The sequence below is a fragment of the Heterocephalus glaber genome, unplaced genomic scaffold (genome assembly GCF_053883595.1).
Source record: "Heterocephalus glaber isolate CG9 unplaced genomic scaffold, H.glaber_assembly_v1.0 deba00000621, whole genome shotgun sequence".
NCBI classification, from domain to species: Eukaryota; Metazoa; Chordata; class Mammalia; order Rodentia; family Bathyergidae; genus Heterocephalus; species Heterocephalus glaber.
Genome location: NW_028258153.1, coordinates 5,657,544 through 5,684,778, shown reverse-complemented (window position 1 = coordinate 5,684,778; position 27,235 = coordinate 5,657,544). Strand labels below are relative to the sequence as shown.

Below are 27,235 nucleotides of genomic sequence, written 5' to 3'. Positions count from 1 at the left end.
GAGGGGTAGATCCAGAGAGGAGTCGGTGAGTCCCTGAGGTGGCAATGTGCTCCGGGTGAGTACCATGAGTCCTGTTGATAGGAGAGCAGCAGAAGGACCAGGGGCCCCGCGTCTTGTTTGCGCTAGTACGTCACGCCTGGACGGATGCAGCAGGCCTCGATCTCGCAGGTGCCACCTGGGGTGACGTCTCTGGGGTGCGAGCCCAAAATAGCCGGCTCCGCCCCCATCTCCCAGCAGCCCCTGCTGTCGCCCTCCCCCTTGGGGTGCCGGGCGGAGCCGGCCTTCTCCTGGTCTCTAGTAGTTTCCCTGCCGCTGACGCACGCCTGCGCGCACAGCTGGCCCGGCGCGTCCTACGCAGCAGCCTCGAGCCAGGGCTGCAGGTGCCAGACGGTTCCCAGCGGGGGGCAGGGCCGGGACTCCGGGCGAGGAGTGCGGCTGTCTCGGGACAGGCTGGGGACCCTGGGTTGGGGTGCCGGAGTCAGGGGGCTCCGATCCGGCTTCCCGGGCCTGTGCGCCGAGATAGCCTGGGGCTCCGGCCTGCCAGGAAAGATAAGGCTGAGGAGGAAGCCCCGTCACCGGCTGCAAGCACGGTCCCAAGCCCCGCTCCCACCCTGAGCGCCTTCCGTCCCCCAGGGGTCTCCGGCCGCTAGGAGGGGCTGCTGGTTCCCGGTGGCCTGACTGCCTCTGTCCTGCAGCCCCCAAGAGGCCCGCTGGACGACTGCCATGGCATCCTACTACGAGATTCTAGACGTGCCGCCAAGTGCATCCGCTGATGACATCAAGAAGGCGTAAGTGCCGTCAGGAAACCTGTCACCCTCTGCCCCCCGAAGGGCTTTTCCATTTGACCCCTGTAGGGAGGAAAGACCCTGAAAGAGTAGAGGGAGCAAGTCCAGAGAGAAAAGAAGTAGCGCCCGGAGCCGCCCTGTGGGTCCTTCTCCAGTGCCCCCCCCAGCACCCCCCCCCGTGCAGACTTTCTAAGCATGCACCATAGAGATGCCAGGCCCTGGGAGGAGGAGATCAGTGTCCCTGTATCCTCTGTGGCCACTTGTGGCCAGGATGGGAGCATTCTTGCCCTTGGGTCACGATGGCTTCCTAGGTATAGTGCCAGCCCTGGTGCAGAGGGAAGAGAGAGCAGTTTCATGAAAAGATGGTCACAAAGCAGCCCCAGCAGCTGAGTGGGTGGGTTCACCCATGAAAGGACAGTGGTGGGCCAGGGGAGAATGGGTGGTTGAGTGTCCTGGTGGGAGGAGACAGCGTTTGTCCCCTGACCCTCCCCTCTGCACCCACTTTCTGCAGGTACCGACGGAAAGCTCTACAGTGGCACCCAGATAAGAACCCGGATAACAAAGAGTTTGCTGAGAGGAAATTTAAGGAGGTGGCCGAGGCTTATGAAGTGCTGTCTGACAGTAAGGCCTGGGATCGGGGCAGGGCCCAACACATCTTCCCCATGTCGGGCCCCATCTCACTCCCCCGCCAAAGCCACGCCTCCACTACCATCTCCATGCTTTCTTTCAGCCTGGCATTTAAATGCCTTCTTCCACAGGGACAGCTCTGCTTGCCCACAAGGGTCTGGAGGGCAGTGTGGGTGCTGACCATGGATAGGAGCGGGGCAGGAACCAATGTGTATGGAGCCCCCTCTGTGCCAGCCTCCTTGAAGCCATCCTGCGAGGCAGGTTTTTATCACTCCCATTGCACAGGCAAGGAAATTGAGGCTGAAAGAAGATCACACAGGGCTGGAGAATGAATCCAACTCTGTCTTTTGTGTTTGTTTGTTTTGTGGTGCTGGGCTTGGGCCCAGAACATCACGTATGCTAGGCAAGTGCTCCACCACTGAGCTGCAACCTGTGCCCCTGTCTTTTATGCATGCATTCATTCATTCAGGAAGTATTCATTGAGTGGTTACAGTGCCAGGGACCTGCTGGGTGCTGGGGAAGCAGAGGAGAATAAGCAGATACTGTTCCTTGTCCTGTGGGTGTTTATCCTATTCTAGTCAGGAAAGATGGGCACTAACCAGGTAAATGCATAGATAGTGTCACAGATCATGACAAGCATTCCACGGGGGAGTAGCAGGGTGATGTGATAGAGAATACTAGGCACCTGGTTTTATTTTGGTGGTCACAGAAAGTCCCTCTGAGGAAGTAACATTTAGACAAGCCCTGATTGATAATAGCAGATCATAATTAGCTAACATAATTCATTTATTTGTGGTGCCAGAGATTGTGTATGGCAGGCAAGCACTCTATTGCTGATATACACCCCCAGCCATGTTTACTAAACACTTACCATGTGCCAACCACTATGCTAAGCAGTTTGTGTGGATTATTTCATTTAATCCTTGCAGCACTCCTATGAGACAGCTGCTATTATGATGTCCATTTTACAGATGAGAAAAAGCCATCCATGTGAAGGGCTTAGTAGCTGCTAAACCCACAGCCTGTGTCCCCTGAACACCCTGCTGTCCCCCAAGTGTCAGGCTGTAGGCAATCGCCTAGCCTGGGAGGGGAAACCCTTGTTCCAGAGGGAGGGAGAAATGATTGGATCTCTCTTTCCAGAGCATAAGCGGGAGATCTACGACCGCTATGGCCGGGAAGGGCTGACTGGGGCAGGTAGGTGGAGTGGCAGGGCCCCGGGATGGAAGTGGGTCAGGGCGGAGTCAGCAAGGCAGGTCCTTGTCATGGCTGCTTTCCCTGAGGCTCCTGGCAGTGCCTTAGGTGGATCCACTGGCTCAGGGCGAGATGGACACCCCAGGCCTCCTATCATCCTGCCTCTCCTCCAGGAACTGGCCCCTCTCGGGCTGAAACTGCCGGTGGTGGGCCTGGCTTCACCTTCACTTTTCGTAGCCCTGAGGAAGTCTTCCGGGAGTTCTTCGGGAGTGGAGACCCTTTTGCAGAGCTCTTTGGTGAGTAGGCTGAGGAGGGCTCAGAATGGCTCAACTTCCCCCTTTGGGCCTGTCCTCCATCCACTGGCAGGGCTTTAGCAGAAGGCTGAGAAGGGAGCAGGATCCACAGGCAGATTTTGTGTAGTGGTGTCGGTCCAGTGAGAGCTGGGATAGAACCTCACATGTGACCTGCCAGTGTCGCTTTACAGACTGGCCTTGTTAAATGACAACAACAATAACACATTGTTAGAGCTCCACAAAAACAGCCATGAAAGCAAGACTCAAAGCACCATGTGACAAGAGTGGTAGTGGTACATGTAACAACATACACCATGTTTTAGGATGATTCTCTGTCGAGTATTTGACATCTCCTCATCTTGTGAACCCTGAGAGGTGACTAATTTTAATCCTCATTTACAGATGAGCAAACCGAGGCCCAAATGACTTGCGTAGAGTCACAGAGCAAATGGCAGAGGCAGGACTGCTTGTTCTTCCTGCTTGTCCTCACACGCTCTCTGCCTCTGTGAAAGGGGCCATCTGTCCTTCCATCCTTCTGACTGTCCCTCCGTCCTTTGTTCCTTATTGTGGGCAGAATTAACCAGTGAAGATTTTCACGTAGAGCGTTGAAAAGGAATTTAATTTGTAAAGAAGGCCAACTGAAAACAGAAAAAAAAAAAATCATAAATGTACCCAGTTTGCTCAGCAGCTTATATTTCTAGACTTAAAAGCAAAGTAGTTCACACATGGAATGGGGGGAGTATTTTCACTGATGATTGCGCATCTGCTTACTTGCTGCAGATGACCTGGGCCCCTTCTCGGAGCTTCAGAATCGGGGTTCCCGCCACTCGGGCCCATTCTTTACCTTCTCTTCCTCCTTCCCTGGGCACTGTGGTAAGCACTGTCCCTTCCCATGTGTGTGAGCTCTGAGTCCTGGAGTCCCCAGTGGCAGCTTAGCGCTTTTCCAGGCCTGTGTCCTCTACGTGGAGCCCTGCCTCTGGGCAGCTCTGCGGGGGCCCTGAGGCTCCTGGCCTTTGGTGACTGTGGCAGGCAGCACAGAGCCTCCCTCTAATGGTCTCTTTTCCACCTCCTTTGTCCCAATGCCAGATTTTTCCTCCTCATCTTTCTCCTTCAGTCCTGGGGCTGGTGCTTTCCGCTCTGTTTCGACATCCACCACTTTTGTCCAGGGACGCCGCATTACAACACGCAGGTGAAGCCTCCTAGGGCCATGCAGGTGGGGGTCTGAGGGCCAGGGGTGGAGGTGGGAGCCGTGTACAGATATAAAATCGGCCCTGTCCACTGTGGTGGCCGGGGCCTGGACTGGTCACTGCTCACTGACTGAGCTGTGCTGTTGCCCACAGAATCATGGAGAACGGGCAGGAACGGGTGGAAGTGGAGGAGGATGGGCAGCTGAAGTCAATTTCAATCAATGGTGAGCAAGGGCTCCACCACCCAGTCCGTGGCAGGAAACTTCAGCCCCTGGGTCCCCTTCCCTAAACTTCTGTCTGAACTTCCTTGGGGATGGGCCCTAGGGAATGGCAGCCAGAAGCCAGACTGGCAGGACCAGAGATGGCCATGGGAGGAAGTGAACAGAGGGGTCTGAGAGGGCCAGCCAGTCACCACCATTGTTGGTGGGAGTACCTTACATTTGCAAAGGACTTTACTGGTTTTTTTAAAGCACTTGCACATATCTAGTTTCTCCTGTATTCTTAAAGCATCTAGGGGAATATGCAGGTAGATGGTATTTGCTCCAGTTTTATTTCAAGAGACTGAGCCACAGCTTTGTTAAATGATCTTGATGTCCAAGTAGCCCCTGGCTCAAGATTCCTACCTATGAACTAAGGAGGAAAGTAAGCCAGGAATCAAGCTCAGGGCACACGATTCCTGGAGCAGAGCTCTTCTCGCAACACCACAGCCCCCAGGATTGTCACTTCGGCTAACCTTGCTTAGCTGCTGACACTGGGAGTACTGTGTGGCAACCCACTTTACATGGGTTGACAGATTTACCCCATGGGACTTTTCAGGTATGCAGGCACTGTCATTCCTCATTCATAGATGAGGGAAGGGAGGCATAGGGAGGTTGAGTAAATCATCCACAGAGAAAGAACATTCCTCCTGGAGCGGAATACCTCCCCATGCTCCTGACCACTGTCCTGGGGCCTGCTGCCCGTGTGCCACTTCCAAAGAGAGGCTGTAAGTGGTCAGGCTGGTCACTGTGTGAGATGGCCTGGCAGGATGCCCCTGCATGGGTCTGGGCCTCATGGTGGCTGTGACTCTTGCAGGGGTCCCAGACGACCTGGCACTGGGCTTGGAGCTGAGCCGTCGTGAGCAGCAACAGTCAGTCACCTCCAGGTCAGGGGCCGTGCAGATGCAGCAGACCCCTGCCCCACGCCCCTCGGACAGTGACCTCTCTGAGGAGGACGAGGACCTCCAGCTTGCCATGGCCTACAGCCTGTCAGAGATGGAAGCAGCTGGGCAGAAGCCGGCAGGTGGGCGGGGGGTACAGCAGCGACGGCAGGGACGGCCCAAGGCCCAGGTCCAAGGTCTAGGGGGGACCCACGATAGGGCCCAGGGTGAGGCAGCCAAACCCAGCCCATCCCCAGAGGAGAAGGCCTCTCGCTGTCTCATCCTCTGAACACCAGGCCCAGCCCGATCTGATTCAGGTCCTGACTCGGCATCTGGCTCACTGGCAGAGCAGAGCAGAGTGTGGCCTGAGTTGTGGAAGCCTGAACTCCATGTCCCTCCACAAGTTTTCCTCCTGGGCTGCCACATTCCAGTGTGGACTTTGGATTTGCTGTGCTCAGCCAGAACTGACAGGTCCCTGGGTGAAGCTGATAGGTCCCTGAGGGGGGTGGGGTGTCTGGGCAATGGAAGAGCTTGAGGGAGCCGGATGCACTTTGTAGAATGAGGGCTTCTGAGGGACATTAATGGTTTAGGTTGAGCCTTTTGTGCTCAGGTCCTGTGCCACCCGTGTTGCCAAGGGTGTGAAGGAAGGAGGACTTGGCCTGGGGTGCAGTGCGCTGAGCCCGAGTTCGCAGCTTCTCTGGGGAGCATTGCGGGCTGAGTGGAGTCTCGCTCTCCTTGTCCAGCTGCAGATCCCTCTTTTCTGTGCAGTGTTGAGCTCTGACTGTCTCTGTGCTTCCCTTCTGGTGCTGCTCTCCTTCCTCCCACTCTGCTTTCTGCAGCTCTCTTCGGGCTGTGTCGCTTGCTTTCACTGCCACCTGGCTAGGACTCCTTTCTCCTTCTCTCCCCAAGAAGCCTCAATGAGCCCAGGAAGATGCTGGGGCCGGTGGGGCCATGAGGTCTTCTGGGGAGGGTAGCTGGGTGGGGCGGGAGCCTCTCAGCCATCCAGATTTGGAGCCGGATCTACTCTTCCTCCCTTCCTCTTGCTGCCTCAGCCTGCCCCAGCTTCGGGACTAGGCAGAGGTGAGGCTGGCTAACCCCGGAGAGGGGGGCTAGGGCTAGGGCGACCCAGGGGGAGGCCTAGGTGGGACTGTATCCCGTACGACTTCCCCAGTATCCATGAGGGTTCAGGGAGCAGCCACATGGCCAGCCAAGGTGTGCATGCTTGACTCCATCCTCCATGGCTTGCTGCTGACCCTCTCTCCTGTCACCCACCCCTGCTCTCTCCCCAGATGTGTTCTGAGCTGGATGTCCAGGATGCAGAGTCGCTTCACAGTTCCAACAGGACAGCACCCTCACCCATGCGATGGGAGGGGATACTCCATCCTCCCTTGCCCATGCTGAGTGTAGAGCTGGGGCCTAGGTGGTGGGTGGGGGGCATCAGTAGGCTTAGCCTGTGAACACTGCCCTGGTGTTTACTGCTGTCTCATGGGGACTACAAGTCCCACAATGCAATGCACACAGCCTCATTTCTGATAGGTCACACCCAGGAGAATTGGTGCCTGGTTATAGAGCTGTGCTTCTTGGGATATGTAGTTCCAGCCCTGGCCAGCCTGTCACTTGCTCTGGCTGAGGAGATCTTGTCTCTTGATTTGTCCCTGGCATGGTGGCCAGGATGTGGATGAAGGGGGAATGACTCAAGCCTGGGTTCCCCTGACACCTCTTGCTAGCCCCAGGGTTGGAGTGGGCAGGTCAAGACCTTGCAGCATCTGGGAGAAGTTCTTTTCCTGTGGGCCTTCGGAATAGGCGGGGCATGGCCCTGGAAGGCTGATGGACATGGGGCAGCAGAGCTTGGAAGGGAAAGCTACCCTCACAGAGGCATGTGGCTGGGACTGGTGTGTGCTGGGAACACGGGGCATGCTGCTGCTTGAATGGCTTTCTGTGGCCTCTGACCCTGCTCCCCATTCTTTCTCTCCAACATCACAGGCAGCTGCCTCTCCTCCTCCCTACCTGGGGAGCCAAGGCCTGGGAGGGGGCTGGTGGAGTAGGGTGTTGCCACCCCCTGTAACACTGAGCCTCAGAGACCTATCAAGCTAGCTGGGCTGGGATCAGACCAAGAGGGAAACTGGAATTCAATAAAACTGAATTGTAAGAGCTCAGTGGGATGTTGTCTTCCTCTTTTCAGGGTGCTCAGGAGGGACCCTATGGGACCAGTGGGTGACATGTCAGGCCTCACACCTCCCTTTATGTTCAAGCAGATGTCACTGGGGAGCAGAAATCTCCCCTTTCACCAGCTTGTTCTCGGCAATTATGTTATGGAACCCCAGGGAAGGCTTACATCCTTGGCCCTCACCTCTTGGGGGCCCATAACTGGCTTTCCCCAGTAGCCAGTGTTCCCCTCACACCCTTAACACCCTCTTCCCCCCAATACCCCACAGCACAGCTAAGACCAGACTGAGTTAAGATGACTTTACGGGAACCACAAAAAGCCGATGACAGGGTGAAACCTTGGAACTCCAAGACTCCTAGACTAAGCCTCTCAGCTTGCAGCCAGAGGTGGGAATCCTGCCCATGGGGTAGCACGAGTAAAGCCCACCATGGGGACAAGCCCTTAGCTCATTAGGAAAGAGCCAGGTCACCCCTCTTTGTATCTGCAGCCACAGAAAAGTGCCTGTCCATTGTCCTGCAAGGTCAAGTTTGGCCCCTGTCTGCCAATGCTAGGACAGGCTCTTGGACTCACCTTCAGTAGCCAAAGGACCTACAGTGTTTTTTTGGGTTTTTAAAACTTGAACTCAGGGCCTTCACATTGAGCTATATCTTCATCCCTTAAAAAAAAATTTTTTTTTTTAATTTTGAGACACGGTCTTGCTAAGTCACTAAATTGCCTAGGCTGAGCTGAAGCTTGTGATCCTCCAGGCTCAGCCTCCTAGAGTGCTAAGGTTACAGGCTTGTGCTGCCATGCCCACCTCTACCATGCAAAGAAGCAGCCTGCCCTGAATGAGGAATTTCAAGCCCCCATGGAGGGGCCGGGAGACAGACTGTTAGAAGTTTGCAGGACAGCTGTTTCCCCAACTTGTAGCCTTTGGAATGCTGAGCGCGCAGGACCTGTGCCCCAGCAGTGCAGTAGGGGCCTGTGGGAGGTTAGTTGGTCCCTTCACTCCCCACTTTGGTAGATGGGAGTCACCTTATTTTCCATTTGAGGCTGAGTCTAGCAAGCACATGGGTAAATGACCCTAACCTCAAGGGCCCCAGGCCCAGGGCTCTTCTAGCTTCACTTCTGTGGCCACCACATTTGTCCAAGGACACTTCATGAGCAGCAGATGAGGCTCCTTCTGGGAGGAGGAACACCCTCAGGGTCGAGGGACAGACAGGGAGAAAATGCCCCTGGAGCAGGCCTGGCCTGGAGTCATTGGAGTTTGCTATAGTGTCCCCTGAGGTGCGGCTGGAACTCTGCCTTATCACCACCACAAGTTCCAACCTCCTCAAGCCTGCCTGATATAAATGTTATTCCTGAGGCCAAAGGGCATGAAGCAGTTTCCTGAGAACTGACAGGAGAGGTAGTAGAGGTCAGACTACCCAGGTTTGAATCCTAACTCCACCAGTTACAAGGTTTGTTACCTGGCCGTGTGCCCAGCTGAGGTCTCTTCATCAAAAAGTGGGGTTAATCATTGGTAGTGGCTTTGTGAAGATTAAACGAATGAATATATGTAAGGCACCTTGGGCCTCCTTGGAGCACAGTGTAAAAAATGCCTGCCTCATTGTTAGGCACTGCTATTTAGTCTGAGGGAGGCAGCTTCCAGGCCCCCATGGCCTCTGTCTCCCAGGGCTCTCTGCATCCAGGGAGACTGCAGGGCGACTCAGACCCAGGCCACGGCTGGAAGCAGAACAGACAGAAGAGCGTAGGAGTGTGGGTTGTAGTTGCACAAATGACACACTAGCTTTATTCACATTGATACAAAAGTAGACTTTTCTAGAAATGTTCTCTTGTGCCAGGGGAGAGGTTAAGTGGCACGTGGCAGGAGGAGGCCTGGGGTGTGGGCACGGAGGGCACAGTGTCTGCATGGGGAAGCTGGTACCCCCACCTTAGCTGTCCACACAGTAGGCTGGGGGAGGGACAGACAGGTGGGGAGCATCTGGAGCCACGGGAAAGGAGCCAGGGAACTCGGGCAGGAGAAGGCTCTGGGCAGATTTGCTGCCCCATCCTCTCCTCTCCTTCTGGCCACTGCCAGTTCCTCCATAGGCTGCCTGGGCTCCAGCATGTGAGTCTGGTTTGGCTTGTGCTTGCTGTTCCCCCTTCCTTACACTCCTCTTGGAAGGGCTAGGTGTGCCCAAGGGCAGCCAAAGTGGCAGGTGGGGGTGGAGAAGTGGGTACACAGATAGATGCTCACACAGGCAAGAGCGAACAAAGGCTGGGGCTTGAGGAGCTCACTGGGGCAGGGCTTTGAGGATGGCGTTCACCTCCTCTGCCACAGCCGTCAGGGCAAATTCAAACTGGTCCTGGGGAAGGGAAGTGGCAGGAGGGTCATGGGGAGGCCCGGCCTCTGCTCCTGCCACAGGGGGTACCTTCCAGGGGTCAAGGTGCTGGGCAGGTCCCTTGCAAGAAGGGGCACTGCCCTCAGGGAGGCAGAGAGGGAGGTGGGAGAGGCAGGCTGCTGCTGGTTTTCTGGGGTGGCCGAGAAGGGGGTGCTGGGGGGTGCTGCTAGGGTCAGGGCAGGGAGGTACAGTCACCTTAGAGTGGACGAGGCCAGGACGCTGGTCACGGACATGCTCCAGGGTGGCAGCAATGTCAATCTCCTTCACTCCTGGAGATGGGGCGGGATGTGGGCTGTTCAGGGGTGTCCGGAGGAGGACAGCACCCAGAAAGCTTGGTGCATCCTGTGGTGGGCAGCTTGGAGATGGGGCAAGGCCTAGAGGTGTGACAGCCTGCACCTCAGTGGCTCCCAGGTGCCTGGGTGCTGGCGAGACTCTAGCAAGGGCCTGAGGGCTGCAGGCACCATGGGGCTGGGCCTTACCTTTTGCCATGCGGTTCAGTACCATGTCGATGAGGATGTAGGTGCCAGTCCTTCCTGCACCATCACTGAAATAGGAGTTGGCGACAGGCTTACCACAGGGCCCAGCAGAGAGGGGGAGGGGTAGAGGTTTGGGCTGGGAACAGCGCTGGCCAATCCATAAGGGCTGGCTTGGGCAGGGGTGTGAGCCCAGGATGAGAGAAAGTGCCCAACATCTGGCCCTGGGACTTGGGCCTTGCATGCAGAGCCTGTGAGCTGTAGGGTGTCCCGGGCCCTGGGACAGAGGCAGCAGGACAGAGTGGGTCAGCCCTCAGTCTGGGCCAGGCTTTTGCTGGGGCAACTTTTTTTTTTGGTACTGGGGATTGAACTCCGGATCGAACTCAGGACCTTGTGCTTGTGAAGCAGGAAGCAGCACCACTGAGTTAAATCCCTGGCCCCTGGGCCAACTTTTATAGAAAGGGCCAGAGAGTAAATATTTCTGACTGTGGAAAGTCCCTGTCACACACTTTCCCCCCTTCTTTCTTCAACCATTCTTAGCGAATAGTCATTAAACAACAGCTGTGCCACGTTTGCCCGGGGCTGTCGTCTGCCAGCACCAAAGGGCTGGGCTGGCAGCTTGCACAGGAGGTGTGCACGGGAGGGTAGCAGGACCAGAGGGGTGGGATCGGGCCCAGCTGGGGGTCCTCCGCCCCGCTCGCCCCACCCACCTGCAGTGCACGATGATGGGGCAGGAGCGGCCCCGGTAACACTTGTTCACCTTCCTGCAGGGAGAAACAGGTGTGAGGACCAGCAGCACAGCGGGGGGGGGGGGGGCGGGGGGCACGTGCCTCAGCCTTGCTTTCTGCCTCTTCTCCCCATGTGGCCAAGGCAGGGGGAGAAGGGGTGGGAAGGGAGGTGGGGTTGGAGGGGAAGAAGCAGAGCTGGCATGGGTGGCACTGGTGGGCCTTATCATTATGAGCTAAGGGCCCAGGCTGTGGACCTGGAATAACTGATTTGCCCTTTTTGAGCCTCAGTCTTCTTCCCTGAAAATGGGGGATAATAATATAATAACCTTTTCCTCAGGAGTAAGACGATTACACGAGACGATCCATGTAAAGAGGTATGGCTTGAGTGGGTGCTCAATGAATGGGAGCCTCTAATGATGATACATGGTAATATTAACAGCCCAACCCCAAGGCGGCAGGCTTTCTGGTGACTTCAAGGCATTGGTCTGCTCTGTCCCTCTGCCGTCCTTTATAATCACCCCAGCCCTTGTCCCAACTCAGGCTCCTGGTGGTCCTCACCAGCTGTGGTGTCAGCTCATGCTGGGCACAGAGTTCCTTCCACTCTAAACAGCATGCTGCTGTCCATCTTCGGCTCAGCTTCACTTCCACACAGGCATTCTGAGGCTGCCTTACATTCAGGCCTGGGGTCCACTTGGGTCTCAGGACTTTCCCTGCTGCCCCTGACCAGAGCTCAGCGAGAAGCATGGCATTTCCCCCTCCCTCAGTGGCCTTGCCCAGCCTTTCGCTGTCCTTTATGACTCCTGCTTTGAGTCAGCTGTAGACTCCTGATATTCCGGGGGTGGGGGGCAGGACGAGGGAAGACCTTCTTAGAGGCAATCAGATGGTTTTAGGGGAGGCTTGGAACTTAGTGGTCGTCTAGCCTTAGCTAGATGCTAAGGTGACTGAACGGCTTTACAGGACTCTGCATGGCTTTGTAGCACACTACTGAGTGTAACCGAGGGCTGGAGTTGAACAATGGTCCCAGCAGTGGTTTTCAGCCATTTAGTAATAATGATGCTGAACAGTACCCGGAATTAACTGAGCCCTTGCTGTGTGGCAGGCACTGAAACTAGACTTTACCTTATCCTGTCAAGTCTTATAAAAGCCCCCTAAAAGATGTATCATCATCTTCATTTCACAGGCAAGGGCTTACTTGGGCCACTTTCTAGGACCTCTTTTATTAATTTGCCTTCCCGCTGGAGGAGTTTCACCAAGGTGCATTGATTAAACAACAACTAATTTGCCCGGATGTCTCATCCACCTGAATTTATCTAATTTTGGCCTAAGTAACAGTACTTTTTAGCTTCCCCATGCAGCCTTAAAACAGATTTACACAGTGGTCCTGTTGTTATTTTTACAGTGTGTGTGTATGTGTGTTTTCCTTGCTGGAGATGCAACCAGGGCCTTGTGTATGCTAGGCTAGTGCTCTACCACTGAGCTATACCCTTAGCCTGATCATGATGTGGAGGGGTGGGGGGAATACTGAAGCTGAATCCAGAAAGCACTGAGCTACATCCCACCTTTTAAAAACTATTAATAATTTTGAGACAAGGTTTTCTCAGTTGCCCATTCTGGCTTTGAACTTATGGTTCTCCTGCCTCAGCTGGGATAATAGGCATGCATCACCGGGTCTGGCTCTGATAACTTAAAAAATATGATTAAAGAGAAACAGTTCCAGTAGTTTGGTATTGCACTCAAGATGTACCTCAGGCACCAGGGACCCAAGTTAGAAACGATTATTCTGAGGCTTGGAAACCAAAGCCAGGTCTCCACCCCCAGCTGTGCTCTTCTGCCCAACACCTAGAGACCCCAGGCCAGCCTGGCACTGCACAGAGCAGTAGGAGTAGGCTGCAGTGCCATTGGGTCTGCATGGGAAAAGGGAGAGGAGGTTGGAGGCCCGGCCTGGTTTTGATTTCAGGGTCACAACAGGCCAAGTCCCCCGTTGGCATCTGTCCCAGCTCCCACCCTGCACAAGAATTTCTGAGAACCCACACCTTTTCTCTTCCTCCTTCTGACAGACTCAGTCTTCTCCTGCAGCCCCACCCCCCGCCCTCCCAGTAGCCCCTGGGGTGGTCCCCACCCTTATGTCCTGCCCTGTCCAAGCAGTAGCCACACCTGCCAATGGGCACTTTTGTGACTATCCAACTGGAATGAGAATGCTAGCTGCAGATCACAAAAATGACACTGGCAGCTGTGAGGGAGGGAGAGAGGGGACAAGGAACAGGGAGTGAGAAGGACAGAGGAGGAAGAGGCCAAGGGACAGAGGCAGAGAGGGGAGGGAGGTGGGAACAAAAATAAGGGAGAGAAGGCCAGAAGGAGGCAAGTGGGAGGAATGGAGAGAAGGGAGAGATGGGGGGGGGGATAGGGATGGGAAGAAGTGACGGAGATAACAGACCAACGAGGGCAAGAGAGAAGAAAGGAAAGGAGAAAGAGCAAAAGAGAGAGAAACAGAGACAAAGCGACAGAGAGAGGGATGGGGAACCGTGCAGCCAGGAAGGAGTGAGAGGAAACGGAGCGCAGGCCAGGAAATGGGGCTCAGGATAGAGAGGGCCGGAGCGGAGTGCGCCCTTCTCCTGGGAAGCCGGTAAAGCCAGCAGGAGACCGACTCGACTCCAGAGGCTGGGAGAAAACGAGGGCGCCAGGGGGAGGGAGCAGAAAAGCAGAGTGAGCTGGTGGGCTGGAGGGAGGGGCCCCGGGCCCAGCCCGCGGCACCTGTGTCCCGGTCCCACCCCTCCGCGCTCCCTCACCTGCGGAAATCCAGCAGCGGCCGGGTGGAGGCCGGGGTGCCCTCTGCCGGCCAGCTGAGGAAGTGGAACTGCGTGAGCGTGCGCGTCTCCTGCGTCTGCACGTTCTTCAAGTAGAAGCTGCGCACCAGGAAGTCTTCGCACCAGATGTGTTCGGACACGAGGTTCACCTGCCCAGACCAGCCCGGGCCTGAGCGCGCTCCCGCCGCCTCCCCGCCTCCCCGCTTACTTCAAATCTAAGTCCTTGAGGAACTTTACCCTCCCATCCGCCCCACCTGTCCCAGTTGTCCCCAAGGATCCTGGCTGCCTGTGTGGCTTATTTACCGATCAGGGTAAGTGAGAGCTTTTCCACCCGGGCGCCCATTTCGCCTTCCTCTTCCTCACAGATGAATCACAGATGAACATGGACTACATGTTCCATAAACTTTCATGACATTCTATATCTCTATTTGATTTTTTCTTTACCCATGAACAGGTAAAGACTTTTTAAAAAGACTATTGATGTGTTCATTTGGTGATGAAAAAATTACTATCCAGGGTCATGTGTTGATGAGAAACTTCTGATTCTTCTTAAGGTTTCTTGTCTTATGAGGGGCCACCTCCCATTTGTCTGGAATCTCTTCATCCTTCCCCAGCTTTGCCTCTGCCTAGTTCCCCTTTCCCATCTATCTTCTCTCCTAATGAAAAAATTTGTGTCTGTTTTACATAAGCAACATATATGACTGTTGGTATTTCTTTCTTTGCTTTGGTTACCAGGAAACTCAGAGCTAAGTTAGGCTCAATTAAAGGAGATCTCAATCTCCATTTTGGGGTATATTTATTTTCCCTGTCTCACATTCTCCTGAAGCTTATCTTATCTGAGTTTCAGTGGTATTATGATTTTGTTTCTGTACTTTATCATAGGTCCCTACTGATGCCTTTTGACCCTAGATAGGACACACAGGTACACATATATGTATATGTGGGTATGTGAATATAGGTAAGCATATATACATTAACACATGTATAGTCATGTAATATATGAACAGCTATCATCCACCTTCCCCACTCCCGTTATCCCCTTGCTGTGGGGTCCCCCTGACCTCATATACATGGTACAGGGAGGAGCCCTCATCTGGCCAGTAGCGGTCACACTGCTTGACGCCATCCTCCACTAGTGGGGTCAGCATGACGATGATAGTGCAGCCATTCTCCCACACCATCTAGGGACAGAGACCCAGGTAAGCTTCACTCTAAGCTCCCCAGGTGGGACCTGCCTGGCCACAAGGGCCCCTGGTCCCTAGGGAATCCCTCCCTCCAAGAGCCCACCTGCCAGAAGTCTGCGATGGTATGGGACAGCGGTCCCTGGGTGGCTATGTAGGCTGGCATCCGAGGGTCATGCTCAATCTGGGGGCAGAGAAGATGCATCAGGAGCCCGAATGGGAAATGCCATTATGGAGATGCTAGGCAAAAGGGAGTGGGCAGGATGTGGGGAAGGCTGAGAAGCCCCCATTTCCATGCTAGGCTATCAGGTCCCACAATTCCAGGGCCCTGGGTGGGGTGGGAGATGACCACAGGGAAGGAAGCAAAGAGGGGCGGGGTGGGGTTGGAATCAGAGCCACTCACAATGGGGCTGGCGTTGATGTAGTCACTTCGAGAAGGGCTGCTCTCTGCCTTTAGCTTGATGCGGGCATGGTCATCTGCACAGACCAAACCCCCCGCCCCAGATGGCCTCTGGTCACTGGGTCCTGGGACCTCTGCCCCTCAGCCTGAACTGGGAGCCCAGCCCTGTCCCTGCAGCCCTCCAGAGCCACCGGTGGGAAGTGGATGGTGCCAGGCTGGTGACTAGGCTCACTTACATGGCAGGAAGTCAGGATGGCGGTTCTTCTTGATGTTGCCCTCTCCTTGGGCGATGGCACAGGTGTTCGGCTCTGCTTGGTAGGCGCACAGGGCCTGCCACTCCTTGGCCAGGCGGTCCCGGTTCCGCAGGTGGTCCTCCATGTATGCCTACAGGGGCACCACAGCCTGGCTCTGGCCCATATTGCCAGTCCTGCCTCTCCTACCATCCTGTCCCCTCCCCGCTCTGGGCACAGGCCCTGTCCTGACCAGAATCATATGTCCTGTGGAGATGTCCATATTGGCCTGGGCAGGCTCCTCACACCAGGACGGCGTGCTGCTGTGGGAGCTGGGGCTGGCCTGGGCCGCATCGCTGAACTGCGAGGACACGCTGCTCACCCGTGAAGGCTCAGGTGGGCCCTCTGCCCGGTTGAACAGGGACTTTGTAGCCATGTGCTGGCGGCACAGGTCCTGCAGAGGAAGGATCAGGTGGGGCCTACGGGTCTCCTGAAGCCTTTGAATGGGGCTGTGGGTTCAAGTCTGGGCCCCTGGGCTTGATCCTGATTGACTTTGAATGGAACCCATCCCCTCTGGAGTAGGACTTTCTTTTTTGGTACTGGGGATTGAACTTGGGACTTTGTGCTTGTGAGGCAGGTGGCAGAACTACTGAGCTAAATCCCAGGCCCTGGAGTAGGACTTTCTGCCCTTTCAGGTCTTCTGCTGGGTGTTTGTGACAATCTCGGATATTACTGAGCAGAGTCCCAGAAGCCCAAGACCAGAGGATTGGGAAGACTCTCAGTAACCACCCGCTCCTGATTTCCATCCATTCAAAAGCCCCCCCACCCAGCACGGCTTCTGGGGACTCTCCAGCCTGCACCTGGATGTTCCATGGAGTGAGGCTCACTCCCCAGGCTGTGCCACCTTCACCTTGTGAAAAACCCAGGTGCACAAGGCTCCCGCACTTCCTGCCTCCATAAGCTTCTGGGGCTGCACACCTGGTACTCAAAGGTAGTGTCACCATGGGCCCCCTCAGGCCCCAGAGCTGCCAAGCGCTCCTTGTCCCGCTGCCGAGAATGCTGGCGCACACACAGAGCCACTGCCAAAGCCACTAGCAGCCCAGCGACACCTGCCAGGGCCACCAGAGTAAGCAGCACGGAGCGCATGGGAGAGGTGCTGTGGGCTGGTCGGAAAAGGACTGCAGCTGCCTCCTCCCTCTGTGGAGAGAATGCCAGAATCAGGGGAGACACCAGGCTCTCCTCACCCTGTCCCATGCCCCGATCCTTGCTAGGGCATCTCCTGAGGCAGATCTGTGAGTAGATACAGGCAGAAGGGTTCTGATCCTCCTCTGAACCCATTAGACCAACTCCCATGCCAGAGACCTCCTGGGGTTGGAGGATTTCCACATTAAGATGGACATGGAGAAGTAGAGAGGGAACCCAAGGGATGGAATTTTAGAATGTGAGGCATCAGTGTGGATGCCGAATAGAAATATATTTTGAGAATAATTCCCTTTCTGTGCAAGGCTGTCCCTTGGAATTTAGAGATTGCCCCAGGAGGTTGAGCATCTCTACTAGTTCTTCCAAGCTCAGGCCTTCCTATTGAGGGCCGGTCCTACAGGAAGGAGCCATTGGCACCACCTGCTGGTCAGAAAAAGAACTGCATGGGGAGGGGCTGGCCAGCCAGACAGGTCTCTGATCCAGTTCCCCCTCAGGTTTGCCTCCATCGCTTGTGGGCAGTGTGGAGCCTCTGGTTTTTCTCGGATTCTCCAGTTAGTGCATACCTGTCCCACTCCTGTCTGCAAGATCTGGAACCCTGTCTGTGCTTCCAGTTCAGACTTCACCAGCCCTGCAGGGAAGGCGCACGTCAGGCTCTCTCCAGCCCCATCTAGTCTACACTCCCACTCATGCTGAGCCTGGCAGGGTCCATGTGGACTGGGGATATGTCAAGTCAGCATCAGCCGCAGGCCTGGGCGTTAGGGCTGGGCCCCAGCCTGGGCTTGCTGTTGGGGCAATATTTACCAGCTTGCTGGGTGACATCTGCCAAAGACAGGTTCTGCTCATTGTGCCGGATGCGGAAGGTGAGGGCTGGTCCCACCACACTGCCAAATAGGAGCTGTGTTACTCCTTTGCTACCTGTAGGGCCCAGACTAACAGAGAAACGAGCTCTGGCCCTCTCTGCTTTGGAGGATGGGGCTGGAGCAGATGAGGGATGCACTACAGGGGAGTCTGCTAACAGCCAGATACTACATGGAACAAGCGGCAGACTATGTGTGACTATACCTTCATTATAGCTGGGAGCCTCTCTCACCCCGGAGCTGCCTTCCCTTCCCTCCCTGAGTCCCTCCAGCCACCGCCTCGTCAAGCTGCTTTCTAGATCCTTGCTGCCACCCGCCAAGGTACCAGCCCCACCTGATGTTGATAAAGTTGCCCGAGGACATGTGCACATGCTCAGCCAGGATCTCCAGCAGCTTCACTCCTACAGCCAGGCTCAGGGGTCTGGAGGTGGGATGAAGACAGAGGAGGGACGTGGGACCCTCAGCTACTTTCTTCAGATGGGTCACCTCCGGGGTTGTAGAGCTGCCCACCACCTCCCTGCCTCCTTCACTTCTGGGTTTCTGTGCTCTGCTTCCTACCAGGCAGGGCAGCCACACCCCAGAGGACAGGAAGGCTCCCCCAGTTGGAGCCCTTACTTCTGGTCAGTGACGATGTAGCCGTACTCCTCTGCTGATGGCTGAGCTGAAGGCTGTCCCACCACTGTGGGCTGGCTCTGGCCCAGTGGACTTTTCTTCTCCAGCAGGATGAGTGTGGCCGAGGGACTGGCAGCCTTGAGGGGCTCAGAGGGGCCTGGGCTCAGCACTGGCTGGACTTTACTGGAGGTGGGGTTGGCAGTGGGGTGTCCAGGAAGGGAGGGTATGGGAGGTGGAGGCTCTGGTGTGTCTCCACCCTGTGCTTGCTCCTCCACTGTCTGAGAAGAGAGGATGGAGATGTGGCTTCCAGACAGTGGCAGGGCTGGGGAAGAGGGCCGGACCTGGACTCAGAGCTCTCCAGAGTAGAGTTTAAAATCTATTTAGCTTTCTATACCCAAGGCCCAGTACAGTGCTGGGTACAGACAGCACACCTCAAAAATGTATGCTAAGTGGATGGACAAATGGATGGATGGATGGATGAATGAATGATTGAATGAGTGAACCATGGGCTGTAAATACACAGAAGGGGGTTGGAGTGGGAGGAGCTTCTGGAAGGAGAGAGCTGGCGTGAGACTGGAAGACTAACAGGCAGGCAAAGGTTTTTAAACTTTTGTTCAGCCAAAACATCTTAGAAGTTCAACACCTAAAACAGAGAGAAGCAGAGCTTCGCCAGCTACAGGGCCTCAGGAGCCTGCCTGCTCTCAACTTCTCTACTGCTGTAAGAGCACATTGTGAAAGGTTTGTAATGAAAAGAGGAGTAAATTAAGAGTTCTGATTTCTGGGTGTGGTGACACACACTTATAATCCCGGCACTCGGGAGGCTAAGGCAGAAGAATCACCGTGAGTTCAAGGCCAGCCTGGGCCACATAGTGAGACCCTGTGTCAAAAAACCAAAAATGAAGGAAACAATTCTGATTTAGAGTCCCAGCTGTGCCATCAACTTGATGCGAAGTCTCTGGGCCTTAGTTTCCCACAAGTGAGGGTCTGGAGAATACAGATTCTGGGCCCCAACCCTAAGACTTAGGTTCCAAGAATAGAGATGTGCCACCATGAGCAATGACAGATCAGGAAAGTGCTGGGAACTCACTTTCTTGATATCGGCTCCAACATTCACCACTCCTCCTGCAAAGACAGGAAAAATGAGAGCCTGGGGAAGAAGTCAAGGCCAAGATCCACATAATACAGTGGGAGAAGGGGCCAGAGCCCTGAGCTTGTTCCACCTGCTGTGGGCTCCTTCTTTAGTCAGTGATTAAGACCCTGTCAAGGGTCCCATCCTATGAATGGCCTCATTCCTCTTTGCTTCTGCTGTAGAAGTCGTTGTTTTATTAGCTGCTCCCTGTCATTGGCCCAGCTCTCAAAGCTGTCCTCCAGCCAGCCCTCCCTCTACTCATCAATTACTGGCTTCTCTTCTCTTCCACATGGGCCATGTCCCCCATCAGGGCATCATTAGCACTGACCTTCCCTTCTTGATGCCTCTTTTCCCTGCTCACATCTTCTGTTGGTTTTTCCATTATCCCCACCTCTCGTCTTTTCCTGGTCTAACCCCTCGGTTCACCATCTGCCCCTGTGTCTCAAAAGAACTCTCTTGGGCTGCAGAGGTAGCTCAGTGGTAGAGCTCTTGCCTATCATGCATGAGGTCCTGGATTGTATCCTCAGCATTGCAAAAATAAAAACCAAACCAAACCTGTCTTCCCTTGACCCTGACTCTTCCTCTCCAGGCTCCTCCATGTGGAGTTAAGAGGTGAGACAAGAGCTGGGACTTGCTGCTCTCTGCCTGGACACTCACCTGGATTTCTTCCTGAACCCTTGGGCAGCAGCTGCAGTATGGTCAAGAGGGTGGAGAGCTGCTCAGGAGTCAGCTGTCGTAGCTCCACCCCATACCCCGCCAGCACAGCGGCCAGTCGCAGAGTCACGTCTGCTGGGGCCAGAGACAGAGCGTAGGGCTGATGGTGGGATGGACTTGTGGGATGCAGGTGGGATGAAGGGGCCCTAGCACACATACTCTTCTCAAATACCAGGACATTGATGCTTTGGGCTTCCCTTGTGCACATTTCGGCGGAAAGACCTCCCTGGGGCCAAGACCTAAACTCCAGGCCCACCAAGGACAGAGTGATTCTCCATTTGAAGAAGAGTCCTGTCAGCTCCACACCCCACTGTACTCCCACCTATGCTGTCAGCAGACTTTAATTAAATGTATGAAAGGCTTTGGGGATAATTTAACAAATACATGCATAGTCAGGAAGAAACCCCATGGTTCACCTAAAGCAGCCCCAACAGGCAGGGCAGTGGACAGTGAAGAAAGTTACCTGGCTGCTCTGCTGGAGAAGGGGACTTTTCCCCAGGACCCCCTAGTCCCTCCTCATAGCCCTCTGAGGAGTCCTCTGCCCGACTGCTGCTCCCTTGTTCTGGCAGCATTGGTGCCCTGGCCCTGCCAGGCACTGGCAACTCCTGGGCCAGGTAGAGCAGCCCTGAGTCCTGGAAAAGTTGAGCAGGTGAGGGCCCTGGCAAGTCCCCATAGGAGTGGCCAGGGTGGGCTCCAAACATGCCTTTGGAGGCAGTTCTGCTGAAGAGGGAAGGAGCTTCGGCCTTGGGCAGAGGCCCAACACTGACCATTCCTGGGGGGCTCTCTGAGCTTCGGGAGCCATCTCGGGAGCCAAACTGTGGGAAGCCAGAGATCTGGGTAAGAGCAGAAGTCAGGGTTGGGAGATTTGGGTTGGGGAAGGGCCAGAGTGGAGGGCTTACCTGGTGGAACAGGTAGGGCTGCAGCAAGGCAGGCTCATAACTCAGGGCAGGGTGGGGAGGCTGTGGGGGCAGCAGCAGATGCTCCAAGAGAGAGGGCAGCAGCTCAGCTTGCAGAGAGGACAGGGAGGAGCCGGCCCCAGGTCCACCTCCACCGACTGGAGGTCGAGGAAGCCCCTGAGCAGCAGGGGCGGAGCCTGTGGGGATGCCCTGTAAAAGCAACTCTCCAGCAGGAACAGGTCTCCTGGGCATCAAGCCAGATCTGGGGAGAAAAGCAAAGAGTGTGAGAGAGAGTGTGTGTGTGTGTGTGTGTGTGTGTGTGTGTGTGTGTGTAGCTGTATTGGGCAAGGATTTACAAAGCAGAGATAGTGTAGGCAAGACAGGGTCAACAGTTTGGAGCAGACCGGACCTCTTAAGAAATGAGGTGGGGCCAGGGATTTAGCTCAGTGGTTCCACTGCCTGCCTCACAAGCGCAAGGACCTGAGTTCAATCCCTGGTACCAGAAAAAAAAAATGAGGCAGCCTCAGGGCAGGAGAGATGAGCCAGAAGGGCATGGAGATGGGGCCAGAGGGCCGAGCCTGGGCAGAGGCATCTGCTGCCTTGGGGGCATCCCTAGGTTCCTGAGACACAGCCACAGAGGGTAGGGAAGCACAAGGCTAGGGGCAGAGAGGGAAGGGTGGGATCCAGTGGGTGCAGCTGGAATCCTCTTTAGATGAACTGTGGGTGTGGGCTGCCCAGCTGTCCCTGTGTGCATGTCCCCTCACTTGATTCTCCAAGCAGATGTTCAAACACTCAAGACTGTCCTGCCCCACCCGTGCCACTATGCTTTCTTTGTCCCGGTGTCATCATCTGAGCTCCATGGACCTCATGTCCCTGTCTTTGCTTTGCAGGGTCCAAGTCTTGCCTTTTGGGGTCCTAACCATGGGAAGACAGTGACACCGTCTGCAATAAACAATTCTGTGTCCTAATGAACTGAATGGTAAAGAACTTTGGTTCAACAAAATTCTGGTCTGCTCGTGATGACTACTTGGATGCCTCTTTTAAAAAGCAACATTTTTCAAAGTATTTTTTAATGCTGTGTTTTGTTGGATCCCCAGAGTGAGCTCAGCTCCTACTGAGCATTCGAGCATGTCAGTGTGACCATTCCTGAGGCTCCCTTACCTGTGCCCCAGCCTGCTGGCCTTGGTGTGCCCTCTCCTCCATCCACCAAGAAGATCACAGACCACCAGCCTCAAAACCTTACGGTGATTGAGAAAGCTTGCCTACCTGTCCCTCTGACGGGTCTCAGGGGGTCTTAGCCTGGGGATGCGCTCCATCTCCTGGGAGATCACATACTGGGTGAGGTCATCATGCCAGGACAATCCTGTTGGAGGGAAAGGACACGATGAGGTTGGCTCGGGCCCAGTAATGAAAGTCGGTGGAGATCAGGCATGTACTCTCGACTCTGCAGGAATCTGGGTTTGCAGGGGCAGAGGGGCAGTGGAGGGGCCTGAAGACTTGCTGTGTGATCTGAGCTATCTTCTACCCAGCTTCAGGGACAGCTTTTGGAGTCAGACTGCCTGGATTCGAATCCTGCCTCTGCCACTGAGGAATTGAATGACTTTGGGCAAGTTGCTGAGCCTCAATTTTCTCAAAGCAGCTCTCTCATATGCAAGATGGGACTTTATACCTCCTAAGACTGTGACAGTTAAAACAGCACATGTTAAATAGAATAGTGCCTGTCACATAATGAACTTCCCATAAATGCTAGTATAATCATCACTATTCTTTCTGTTGATCTTGAACACTGAACTATATGCCTCCATACCCTTATGTTTTATTTTGAGGTAGGCTGGGCTTGAACTTGCAGTCTTCCTGCCTCAGTCTCCAAGAGTGCTGGGATTGGAGGCATAGACTACCACGCCTGGCTCTGAGGCAGATCTTCTGTTTAACCCTTTGCCCCAGGAAATTCTGCTCTTGGGAGAGACCAGTCACCTATTCTAAAAGAAGGGTCTCCCACTCTGCACCCAATTCTTTCTTGTCGGATCCGAGTTTAAAACCTGTGCTCTAATTCACTCACATTCCGGGATGTACCAGCGTTGCATTTGCAAGGCAGGCGGCAGAACCACTGAGCTAAATTCTCGGCCCGCCATTCCCTCTTAATCCACTCTGTTAAGTATTAATCTATCAAAATTCCTCTCATAAAGATTACCAGCAACTTCTGCATGTATAAATCTGGTAGTCAATTTTCAGATCTCATTTTACTTAATCTACCATGCTCATTTGACACTTTGACACTATTGATCACTCCTTCCTTTTTTTTTGTACCGGGGGATCGAACTCAGGACCTTGCACTTGTGAGGCAGGTTCAGTGCCACTGAGCTAAACCCTGGCCCCTACCTTTTGGATACACTTTCATTTGGCTTCCAGACCACTAAAGATTCTTTCCTTTCTATCTCACTGGCCTCCCCTTCTCAGATTCCCTTGTTTATCCCCCCCGCCCCCCTCTTGCCTCCTGGTACTGGGATTGAAACCCTTCACATTGCACTACATTCCTGTTTTGTTTTTGTTTTTTGTTTGCTTTTTGTTTGTTTGTTTGGTTGTTTGTTTTTGGTACCAGGGATCGAAATTGGGATATTGCATTTGCAAGGCAGGCACCAGAACCACTGAGCTAAATCCCTGGCTCCTTTGGTTTTTTGAGACAGAGTCTCACTATGTAGCTCAGGTTGGCCTTGAATTCACTATATAGTCTAGGCTAGCCTTGAACTCACAGTGATCCTCCTGCCTCAGCCTCCCAAGTGCTGGGATTACAAGTATGTCCCACCATTAACAGCTTCCTCTCCTTATCCTCTTAACATTAATATTCTCTAGGGCTAAATCTTTGACTTAATATTAAAATTCTCTAGGGTTTGATCCTTGGTACTCTTTTCCATATACACTCAATTTTCTGGTTATCTTATCTACCTTAGAGATCTAATACCATTTATATGCCAAAGAACCCCAAATTCATATCTCTGTTCCAATCCCCCCTCTCATGTAAATCCAATCTCATGTACTTAACAATCTACTTTTACTTGACCAGACATCTTAAACTCAACATATTAAAAACTGAACACCCTCCTGCCCTTCACTGAAGTTGTTTCTTCTGCAATTTTCCCCATCATGGTTAATGACATCTCATGGACTCAGTTATTCAGGCAATAAAACCTGGGTGTCACCTTTGATTCCTCTCTTTACAGCCATAACCAATATTTCATGAAATCATCACCTTGGTCCAATCTATCCTCATCTCTTATCTGAGGTATCGTAACAAGTTTGAATGTCTCTGAGCTGCAATCTTTGATCTCTACATTCTACATACTCTCAACCCAGCAGCAAGCGATCGTTTTATAGAACTTAGATCATGCATCCCTATCATCCAAACCTTGTTTCTTCTCTTACTCACTGTAAAGCCAGTCTCCATGCATTCTCCTATAAGGGTCTCCTACAAAGATCTGCATCCCCCACCCCATTACTTTCCTGACTGTACCATACGCTCTTCTTCATCACTCTTCTATAGCCACGCTGTTCTCCATATGTTTCTCAGACTTGTGCTCCTGTCTTAGGATTTTTGTCCTACCTGTTTGGTCTGCCTGAAACACTCTTCTCCCTGCACAGCCTCCTTGAGGACTCTTCTGCTTCCTTAAAGTCTGTTTAAATTTTATGGTCTCACTAAGGTCTACTTTGGTCACCTGATTTAATACTGCAGATTCCCACCTCACCATTGCTGATCACTTGATCCTGTTGTAATGTTCCAAGGCATTTATAACCTTCTAATATGTGATATTTCTTCTAACTTAGTGTTTCCTCCTTTATCTCCCAAACATAAATGCCAGGAAACAGAGACTTTTGTTTTATTCCCTGACATATCCCAAACATCTAAACTATGCCTGCCATACAGGAAGTACTCCATAAATACTTGTTGAATGAGTGAGTTGGATGAGCAGGGTGTTCTGTCTGGGAAGCCTAGAATTCATGGCTCTGAAACACTCAAGACAGGGGCAGGGAGTGGGGCTGGTCCTAAAGAGAAGGATGCGGCCATTCCCCAGTGATTTCATCTAGAGCCTCCTCAGGGCTTCTCCAAAGAGTCCAAATGTGAACAGCTCATCTCCAGGGCTGTTCTCCATCCCTATGTTGCTTCTTTCTCTAGCAAGATGTGGAAGGTGTTCCAGAAATGGGTGTGATAGGAATGTTCCACGAAGAGAAATCTTTGGCTCAGGGAACCCCTCTCTTCTGCACCCGTGCTAACTGAGTCCCCATCTCTCCCCCAGTGCATACAGACCTCACCTTGGGACATGAGTTGTCGAAGCACAGCTTGTAAGCGTTGGAGAACTGGGGAGGTGACTTGCAAAAGGGGCCGGGCCTGCCCCACTCCCACCTGGCACTGTCCAAACAAGCCATCTAAGAGCACAAAGGTGTGGTTATCCAGGGCCTTGGACAAGAAGCCTTCCAAAATGCAGGTCACAAATGAATAGCGCTCTGTGCACTTCCTTTCTTGGCTTTAGAGCTCTGCCCCTCTAGGCCAGCGTCCTTCTTCCCAAGCTTGCCCCCCCCTTCTAGGACCCCCACTTGCATTTTACTGTACTGCCATCTTGTGAGTCTTATACTTTGGACCTCACTCACCCTGAATACAGACTTCGAGGTGAGAGCAGAGTTTGCGGTCAAACAGACAGCCTGTGGAGGGACAGATGAACAGAGTCTCAACACCATATGCAAAAAGGTCAGGTGGATGCGGGGGGGGGGGTGGGAAACAGATGGGGCCCCTCCTTTCATTCTGAGGAAGGCTTAAAGGAAGGAAGCACGGGATCTGGCTTTGGCTTTTGAAGATCTGAGAGTCTGGATCCTTAAAAGCCTCAATTGGCTTAACTGAGATCTGAGAAGAGGCTTTTTAGGTGTATGGAAGCCGTGAGGAATGGTGTTGGAGGATCATACCCTTGTCTCATGGAATTACTGTGGGAGAGTTTTGGGCCAAATTCGGAGGGCAAAGGTACTTCAATATCTTCAAAAGCATCCTAACTATAACAGCCCGGAACTCAGAAGAGGAGGAGACTCTAACACGCTGCTCCTGAGCGGGGGTGGAGTTGGGGTTGGTGTGTGCGGGGGTTTGGGGATGTGTCTGAAGCCGCCGCTGTCCTCGGTGCTGAAGCCATGAGCCCGGCGGGCCAAGGGCTTGTTTGCCTGGAGGCAGCTAGGAGAGAAGGAGAGGTGACAGAAGTCTCCGCAGGACCGGACCCTTCCGCTCCATCTGGCTAACCCAAAGCGTCACAGGAAGTACCCTGCCTCGGCCTCCAAGCCCGGGTGGGGAAAGAAGGCTCCAGATGGCGAGGCCGCGCCCCTTCCCCCACGCGCTACCCCCCCCCCGCCACCCCCGGCCCATGAGTCAGCGCTGACGGTCTCTGTCCTCGCAGATGTGAGTCAGCACTAGGCCAGGATGTGGGGAGGGGGACAAGGGAGGACCCTCCCCTCTTCAACCTCTTCTGCCCCCTCCCCCAGCTGTCTCCCTCTTGTGGCAGATCAGATAGCCCCAACTGGCCTCTCTTGGCTTACAGAGAAACCCTGGGCCCTCTCTCAGCCCAGTCCCCTGCTGGGAGCTGAACCCTCCAGGTCCCGGGTCGGCTCTGACCCCCTGGAGATCGTCCCTCCCCCTCCCGTTCTCCACGCAGACCCCCACCGCCCCGGCACCTCGGCCTGACTTGCTTCTCCCCTGATCTTGCAGCCCGTCTCTTGAGTCCCTCTGTCCACACGCACCTCCATTGCTCCTGCTGATCCCACAACTTACCCGGATCTTACTTCTCGTAGGTCCCGCCCGGGTATTTCCAGCCCCACCTCCATGCCTACGCCCCTTTCCTCCCAGTGCCTTCCCACTCCATCGCACGCACCTGTTCTACCTGAGCGTCTCACCTTCGTGACGCTGCCCTCCACCCCCCACCGAGGGTTTTGCTCCCGGCCCCATACCCCCCTCCCCCCCCAAGTTTCCTCCTGACCGTGGGCACTAATGGCGCTGCAGCCCCCTGGGCGGCTGCTCAGCAGCAGGAGGCAGAAGAGCACCCGGAGACCCCCAGATCCCCCGGGGCTTCCACGCCGACGCGGGCGCCGCATCCTCCTGGCTCCCAGCTCTCGCTCCCCGCCAGAGTCGCAGCAGCGCCGGCCCGAGGCAGCCAGCTGGGAGCCAAGGCGGGGCCTGGCGCTCCCCACCCAGCTACGAGGCGGGTCTGCGCGCCCCTCTCCGCGCGAGTCTGCCA

General features: G+C 54.4%; 2 protein-coding genes across 19 annotated transcripts; one reads left to right on the top strand and one right to left on the bottom strand.

Annotated features, from left to right (window-relative positions):
- The first annotated feature begins 149 nt into the window (after positions 1–149).
- Dnajb2 (DnaJ heat shock protein family (Hsp40) member B2) lies at positions 150–7,377 on the top strand. Of its 6 annotated transcripts, none has more exons than XM_087206031.1 (11): positions 150–168; positions 696–788; positions 1,297–1,406; positions 2,553–2,606; positions 2,777–2,899; positions 3,677–3,769; positions 3,983–4,085; positions 4,237–4,307; positions 5,158–5,364; positions 6,274–6,301; positions 6,511–7,377. In XM_087206031.1, exons 2-11 carry the CDS (start codon positions 724–726, stop codon positions 6,620–6,622), a joined length of 966 nt encoding a protein of 321 aa, XP_087062157.1. In that variant the 5' UTR covers positions 150–168; positions 696–723; the 3' UTR covers positions 6,623–7,377. The 6 variants fall into 6 exon arrangements, with proteins under 6 accessions (XP_087062157.1, XP_087062159.1, XP_004864588.1 ...); XM_087206033.1 differs by lacking the exon at positions 150–168 and adding an exon at positions 249–380; XM_004864531.2 differs by lacking the exons at positions 150–168; positions 6,274–6,301 and adding an exon at positions 249–380.
- Ptprn (protein tyrosine phosphatase receptor type N) lies at positions 2,899–27,235 on the bottom strand. Of its 13 annotated transcripts, none has more exons than XM_013065509.3 (24): positions 26,978–27,230; positions 25,617–25,667; positions 25,281–25,394; positions 22,242–22,338; positions 20,979–21,237; positions 20,847–20,894; positions 20,543–20,711; positions 20,023–20,154; positions 19,324–19,358; positions 18,240–18,514; positions 17,959–18,045; positions 17,569–17,648; positions 17,331–17,395; positions 16,546–16,764; positions 15,821–16,021; positions 15,574–15,721; positions 15,341–15,414; positions 15,044–15,121; positions 14,818–14,937; positions 13,739–13,905; positions 10,935–10,988; positions 10,231–10,295; positions 9,947–10,125; positions 9,131–9,715 (listed from the first exon to the last, which is right to left on the bottom strand). In XM_013065509.3, the coding sequence occupies exons 1-24, from the start codon at positions 27,090–27,092 to the stop codon at positions 9,644–9,646; spliced, it is 2,904 nt and encodes a 967-aa protein (XP_012920963.2). In that variant the 5' UTR covers positions 27,093–27,230; the 3' UTR covers positions 9,131–9,643. The 13 variants fall into 13 exon arrangements, 12 of the variants coding, with proteins under 12 accessions (XP_004864591.2, XP_012920963.2, XP_021099942.2 ...); XM_021244283.2 differs by having other exon boundaries at positions 20,023–20,151; positions 26,978–27,229; XM_087206026.1 differs by having other exon boundaries at positions 9,947–10,020; positions 20,023–20,151; positions 26,978–27,227.